Source organism: Triticum dicoccoides, chromosome 2A (assembly GCF_002162155.2).
Source record: "Triticum dicoccoides isolate Atlit2015 ecotype Zavitan chromosome 2A, WEW_v2.0, whole genome shotgun sequence".
Taxonomy (NCBI): domain Eukaryota; kingdom Viridiplantae; phylum Streptophyta; class Magnoliopsida; order Poales; family Poaceae; genus Triticum; species Triticum dicoccoides.
Genome location: NC_041382.1, coordinates 436,741,126 through 436,748,829, shown reverse-complemented (window position 1 = coordinate 436,748,829; position 7,704 = coordinate 436,741,126). Strand labels below are relative to the sequence as shown.

Genomic DNA, 7,704 nt, shown 5'->3' with positions numbered 1-7,704 from the left:
GCGTGGCTGAAGATGCTCTTACGGGGTTAGATTTATAGGTTTGTTCTTTTTCAGATTTGGAGGGAACTAGAAATTGACGGGGAGTGAAATTTGGAGCTCGAAATCCATGGCGCCCTATTTAGTTGGTGAGGGGATTGAGATTTAGCGTCTTTGTTCAAAACAGAGCTTCAGTGCGTCTTGCAAAGTTTTGAGTAATCTTTTCTCTTCGAAAAACCTTTTCTCAGGGGCAGGGGTTTCTGCAAGTTCCATTAGAAGAATGGAGGCGACCAAGTTTATAAGGAAACATCGGACCCAAAAACCTAAAATTGCCTGGTTGGTTGGGAAAGGCCAAGTGAAAACCAAATGCTCTACATAACAAACAAAAAACCCACTAGAGATTGGGTATAGGGACTTGAAAGAAAGCATACACTGGCCCGTTCCTCGAATAGATAGCATATATTGCCACAAATTATCCCAGCAAAGCAGCAATATTACACAGCCTGCAGAAGTCTCGGCTGCACAGGCTACAATTACACATCACACACACAATCACTCTAACACCTGACCAGTTCCCAGGTTACAATTAGCTTAGCTTAGGTTTTTGGCAGACAGCAGCAAATATATAGCAGTACAGGAGACCACATATACTGCCAGTTAGTACACTGGATAGTGGAGACGTAGTAGGTAGGCAGGTACGTACGTAGGTGGGTGGATACATATATAGATATACATAGCTAGTAGCATGGCTGCTTGACAGAAGAGAGGGAGCATGCTTAGGTAGGTTTATCTGATCTGGAAATGGTTCAGCGGCGGGTTCCCCGGGTGGGTACGCCCGTCCTGGTCGGCGTGGCGGCACCCGTCGCCGCCGTTGGCCTCCGCCGAGCTCTTCCTCCGCCGCTCGTTGTGCCCGGCCAGGCGCCGGCGGCAGCTGCGCTTCTGGTCGTCGAACTCCAGAAGCTCGTGGAACCTGCAATGCAATGCCGATCAAGAGCAGCAGCAGTTTTCAGACAGAGACGACAAGAAACAGGCACAACATTGATAGCAACACCAAACAAAGTACCAAGAGATGAAAACTACTCGCAGCACGTGAAGTGAAGCAGCAATACAAAATTTTGCCGCGTAACTGGAGCGAATTAAACGAAGCTATTTTTGCAGCTGTACCGGTGGAATCTGGTGCCGTGCTCATGCATGTGCATGCAAAAGCAGAGACAGTCTATTTAGTCCTGTTTATCCGTACAAAGACCCCGAACTTCCCCTACACCGCCAATAATTAACCTCCAATTTTTAGCTTGCAATTTACAACGGTGCATTGATCGATTTAACACGGGGTACCTGAAGAACAGAGCATGTGTGTGTGTGTGTGTGTGTTGCTCTGCAGGAGTGGTTCTGAACTCTCGTACATTATGGTCAGAGCATCATTCATAGTTCTAGTTCTACGGTTCCTGGTTCAATTTATTTTTCGAGTTACAGGTTATGAAAAATCATGATGGCTTTCTGAATCAGAGGACCACATTTGGTTTGTTTGTTCCACTTGAATTCACCACCTATGAGTAATCAAGAACTTCTGTAGCAATGTCTTTGTCGACACCTTAAAACTGCACTAGGACAGCACGAACAGGGCCAGCGACCAACTGCACTCTGGAAATGAACCGGTCCACCAGTACCACCACCACCACTACTGCTAGATTAACTTCAAGCTACACTGTTAATCCCACTGGTGTACCCTCCTTTTGAAAAGCACACGTTAAAATCTAGACAATAGAAGGACTCGTCTGTTCAGGAAAAATGCCAAGGTGACAAGGGAATCTAATATATACGGAGATAGAGCAACATGCAATTGTAGTGTTCCTAAAGAGCAAAGATGTCATTTAACCACAAGAAACATAAAGCATCTGAAAATATGCAGCAACCGGTCGGGCCACAGGTGAACAGATTAATCTAGGACTGACCACCACATCTTCTATCAAGCACCCAAACATAGCTAGCAGTGAAGGCACAGACTGTTTTGCAGCTAAACTGCTCGGGGAGCCAGAAGCTGCCCTGGCCATGGGTTTAGGCAAATGGCAAGGACCAAGTCAAGTTGTGATCATCTGCACCGACAGGAGCTAAATGTCTGTGTCCCATAAAGAATATGTACAGCCACTGCCACAGCCACAGAGCCACTATCCTTCCCAAGCAAACAAGAAAGGACAATGATGTGCACTATGGTCTATGGTGCACTAACAAAGCAAGAAAAGAATCCTCTGGATGACATGTGAGACCTCAGACCTGGTTTCTCTTATCCCACTTCTTATCACTGTAAGCTTGCCAGAGATAATACAAACAGGGTTACTATCTAGCATAAATTAAACAGTAACCTGCACTAATACTTTTCTTTTCTTGAGCCTGGCCTCTTATCACAGACTATCAGTGTTGATTGGAAGGCTACCAAGAACGAAGCCAAGAGGTATAGCCTCATGCATAGTGGTTCTAAAATGAAATCGTCTTAGAATTTCCACTTGAAGAGTTTTGTGAAGGTTGCAAGAAAGCTAGTAAGAGCCAAATTAATGGATAATCTATGCACTTGTTCATATATGGAGTACCTTTAGAAGGAAGGAAGGAAGGAAGGAAGGAACCAACTGATCATGAAGAAAATGGATCCTAATTAAGAGGACGTGCTTGTGAATTTGTCCTTACCGGCTGCATTGCTGGCAGAAGCGCTGGCGGAGGCCGGCGACGACCACAACAGCAGCCTTGGCGTGCGCCTCGCACACCTTGTGCCTGCGGTGGTACCGCTTCGCCTCGCTGAGGTCGGCGCCGCACCTCTCAGCCTGGCAGCTCGGCCCGCCTGCCCCAGCCGCGCCCGTCGCCACGGCGCCAGCAGCACCACTGCCCCTCCTCACCGCCACCGCCGCGGCAGAGGAGCTCGAGCCGCCGACGGAAACCACAGGAACGTTCACGAGCTTCAGCTTCTGGTCCTCCTCGCCAGACATCCCGTCGGCTCGGGCCACGTCGCCGGCCGCAGCTGCGGCGGCGAGCGCGGCCATGGACGCTGCCGAGGAGGACTTGCGGGACTTGTCCTTGCGGTCCATGCCTTCCGGTGAGGCGCGATGAAGATGAAGCTAGTTAGGGCTCTTCTCGGGAAGCTGTCGCGGAAGTGGAACTGTGGAGCTAGCTGATGAGTGGAAGGAGAAGGAGAAGAAGCGGAGGGGGTGGAAGGAAAGGTCGAAAGGGATATAAAGGCGGGTGCCGTATGTGTAGAGGCAGGGCGCACATGTGGGCGCGCTGCTACACACAATACGGTCCTGGTCTTTGTATATACTGTAGAGTACGCACGTACTAGTACGTAGGCACGGCTAAACATACTGACATGTTAAGTCACATGGTAACACCGCTGACCCAACAACCCAAGGACGTAAAATGGATATGCCATCTAGCAACTCTAACAAAGTCGTCATATAGCCCCAACCGCCATTAAAACGATTTTAGATGTAAGAGCATCTACAACCGGGCGTCTCAAACCCGCCTCATACGTTCGAGCGGGCCATCTGGTCACTGATTGATCACGATTTTTTGACCAGACGGGCTCCTTAAATAAGCCTCAAACGCCCAGGCTAACCGGCACCCCACATATCCAGCTTAAATATGGGGCGGATATAAGGGCGGCCGGGCATGCCCGCCAGGTCGGACCCGACAGCCCGACCCCACCTCAAAGTGCAACAAATCCACCAAACCCTTTCCCCTCATCCCGTCGCCCCCCAAACTTTCCCGCGCCCGGACCCTCGCCGTCCTCCACCCTTGCTCCCAATCCTAACCACCGGTCCCGATCCATCATCGGAGATGTCGTCCAGCCCGACCCAGACCGCCATGGCAGAGACGCAGTCCGCCTCTTCCGTCGGCGGGTCACTTCGTCGGCTGCGACTTGCAAGGCGGAGAACGTCGCCCGGGAGTTGCAGCGGAGACACAATCCGCCTCATCCGTCAGCGGGTCACTTCGTGGGCTGCGACTTGCAAAGCGGAGAACGTCGCATGGGAGTTGCGGCTACGCCGGCAGCGAGAAAGGAAGGTGGCGGCGGCCAGGGAGGTTCGGACATGGTGGAACAGCTATCTCCTCCACCGCGCCCGGATCCCTGCACCCCTTCCATCCGAGTGCCGACGCAGATTACGCTGTTTGACCCCGTTGGGACAGAGGATGATTCGACTGCCTACTGGGCCATTCTGGACAACTTTCTACCCACACATATGCCGACGGTCGACGTATGTGACTCGCCGCAGCTCGTTCGGGCACAGATGAGCACGGGCATCAAAAGTGCCCGAGTTGCCCTCGACATGTTCAACGGAATGACCGAACAATAGTCGGTGCATTTTATTTGCTCCTGTCTGATCAGATTTTTGCATAAACCACTAGTTCATTTCGCACATGATGAATGCTTGCAAACCATAATCATGTAGGAGGCGTTCTTTTCGAACATGATCAATGACAATGAAGATCCGACCGAAATGGAATATGAATTGGAGGCCACCACCGCATTTGAAGTTGGGATAACATTCAATCCTAGTCTGAGCAAGAAGAAGAAGAAGACCAAGACGCTGAAGGCAAGAGGTTCAGCATTCTCAAGATTTGAGGACATCTTGTTTGTCAAAGCTTGGTTTGCCACAACGATGGATCCAATATGCGGCACCAAGCAAAAGGGGAACACATATTGGATGAAGATTTGGAAGGAGTATCACGAACAAAAGAAGTATGTGGAACCGCATCCTATCGTGACCACCCGCAATGTGGCATCTCTCCAACATTGTTGGGGGGTCATTCAAGGGGAAGTGAATAAGTACGTCGGCTACTACTCACAAGTGACCAAACGCCCTCAAAGTGGGATGGGAGTCGCAACTCATGTAAGCTCAATTGCTTCATCTTGTCGCCATTTGCATATGATTCTTGTGTTTGCATTCTCGTGCTCATACATATGTTGTTTGCTAGATGACGGTGGCAGCCACTTTGTATCATGAGGTGGAGAAGAACCCATTTGCGTTTAGCCATATTTGGGTCATATTGAATGGCAAGACAAAGTGTTAGCAACTTGTGGCCGATCTCAAGTCCGGCAAGAAGAGAAATGATGGCTCAAGCTCCAACCAATCAATTGGGTTGGACGATCAAGAGGACGATGTTGTCATGATGAATGGAAAAGCCACCGTGCCAAAGGATAACCGCCAAGTCATGGGAAAACAGGTGGGAGAAGGCACGTGCCGCCCGTGATGCCGCAGCTACAAAAATGTCCTCCACATGGACGGACATTTTTTGGTGAGGGAGAACAAGAAGGATGTAACACCCTCGATGCGACTATAGCTCCCACGTGTCGAGGCACAACTTAGAGACATAATCGCATTGAAGGCATATGTCGCAAGTTAGGCAATCTTCACAACATCCCATGTAATAATAATAAAAGGGGAGATAACATAGTTGGCTTACACTCGCCACGTCAATCAAGTACATAAATAACATTACATCATCCATACACTCAAGGCCCGACTATGGCGCCAAAATAAAAGAGAACCCAACATGCGACACGGTCCCAATCACCCCCAACTGGGCACCACTACTGATCGTCGGGAAAGGAAACATAATATCGTTGAGAGTCTTCGTCGAACTCCCACTTGAGCTCATACGCGTCTCCTGGAGCGGAATCATCAGGCCCTGCATCTGGTGTAGTAGTAATCTGTGAGCCACAGGGACTTAGCAATCTCGCACCCTCGCGATCAAGACTATTTAAGCTTATGGGGAAGGCAAAGGTAAAATATGAGTGGAGCTGCAGCAAGCGACTGGCATGTATGGTGGCTAACTTATTCGCAAAAGAGAGCGAGAAGAGGAGGCAAAGCACGAGCGAGAAGCTAGAGAACAACCTGCGCAAACATTACTCCAACACCGTGTCCACTTCCCGGACTCCGCCGAGAAGAGGCCATAACGGTAACACACTCGGTTGATTCATTTTAATTAATTAAGGTTCAAGTTATCTACAACCGGATGTTAACAAATTCCCATCTGCCCATAACCACGGGCACGGCTTTCGAAAGTTCAATCCCTGCAGGGGAGTCCCAACTTAGCCCATGACAAGCTCTCACGGTCAACGAAGGAATAGACCTCCTACCAAGATGTTCCGATCAGACTCGGTATCTCGGTAACTCAAGACACTTCGACAGGTTAAAACAAGACCAGCAACACCGCCCGAATGTGCCGAAAAATCCCGATAGGAGCTGCACATATCTCTTTCTCAGGGCACACTCAGATGAGACATCCTACGAGTAAAAACCAACCCTCAAGTTGCCCCGAGGTGGCCCCACAGTCTACTCGGTCGGACCAACACTCAGAGGAGCACTGGCCCGGGGGGGTGGGGGTTAAAATAAGATGACCCTTGGGCTCCGGTAACCCAAGGGAAAAAGAGGCTAGGTGGTGAATGGTAAAACCAAGGTTGGGCATTGCTGGAAAAGCTTTAATCAAGGCGAACTATCAAGGGGTTCCCAATATAACCCAACCGCGTAAGGAACGCAAAATGTGGGAACATAACACTGATATGACGGAAACTAGGGCGGCAAGAGTGGAACAAGACACTAGGCTAGAGGCCGAGCCTTCAACCCTTTACCAAGTATATAGATGCATTAAGATAGTAAGACAATATAATGATATCCCAACAAGTAAATAAAAGATGTTCCAACAAGGAACGGCCTCCGATCTTCACCTGCAACTAGCAACGCTATAAGAGGGGCTGAGAAAAGCGGTAACATAGCCAATCAACGGTTTGCTAGGACAATGGTGGGTTAGAGGTTTGACATGGCAATGGGAGGCTGACAAGCAAAAGGTAGGCATCGTAGCATTGGCATAGCAAAAGAGCGAGCAAACTAGCATAGCAAAGATAGTAGTGATTTCGAGGGTATGATGATCTTGCCTGCAAAGCTGTCAGAGTTGACTGGACCCTCAAAAGCAAACTCAACGGGCTCCTAGTTAGCGAACTCGTCTCCCAGCTCTACCCAAACAAGACAAACAAGCAACAATGATACAATCAACCACGTGCAAACTCAATCAACACGATGCGAAGATGATATGCTATGCGGGATGCGATGCGGAATGCAAAATGCAAGATATGACAGGAAATGCATGAACCTGGCCTCAACTTGGAATTCCAAGGGTGCCACTGGAAAGATGAGATGAAATCGCTTGAAAACGATATAAAGAACGCCGGAATCGGAGTTACGGTTTGGAAATGGCAAGCGTTTCAAAAATGACACCGGCCTGCGATTTACAGCAAGTAGGCATCTAAATGCAATGAGATGAACATGCTACAACACCCAAATATGACAACAAAATACATGGCAGGGATGCACACAAGATACTTAACAAAAGTCTAGCACTGAGCTACGGCCAATTCATCCACTAACAGGTTCAAACAAGCATGGCAAAAATGCATATGCAAAACTGATTTCAGACTTAGTGAAATTAACACTTGTCTGAAATTTCAGATCATATAGTCCTCTTCGGAGCAACAAAACAACATGCTACAGGACCTGAACATGACAAAGAAAGACATGGCATGGAGCTACTCAACATGCTTAACAAAAGTCCCTTAGTGACCTTGAGCCAAAAGGGATCACAAAATATACTAACAAGCACACGAACATAGCAAAAACATAATCAGTTTTCAGACTTAGTGAAAACTGAGACATGCTGAAATATAACTCACGAAGGCATGTAAACGAG

At 48.8% G+C, this 7,704-nt stretch overlaps 1 protein-coding gene across 1 annotated transcript; it reads right to left on the bottom strand.

The window, feature by feature from the left end:
* Nucleotides 1-391: 391 nt before the first annotated feature.
* Nucleotides 392-3,214, bottom strand: LOC119354821 (squamosa promoter-binding-like protein 13). The gene is made up of 2 exons (XM_037621567.1): nucleotides 2,656-3,214; nucleotides 392-946 (listed from the first exon to the last, which is right to left on the bottom strand). The coding sequence occupies exons 1-2, from the start codon at nucleotides 3,048-3,050 to the stop codon at nucleotides 763-765; spliced, it is 579 nt and encodes a 192-aa protein (XP_037477464.1). The 5' UTR covers nucleotides 3,051-3,214; the 3' UTR covers nucleotides 392-762.
* Between the last annotated feature and the right edge of the window lie 4,490 nt (nucleotides 3,215-7,704).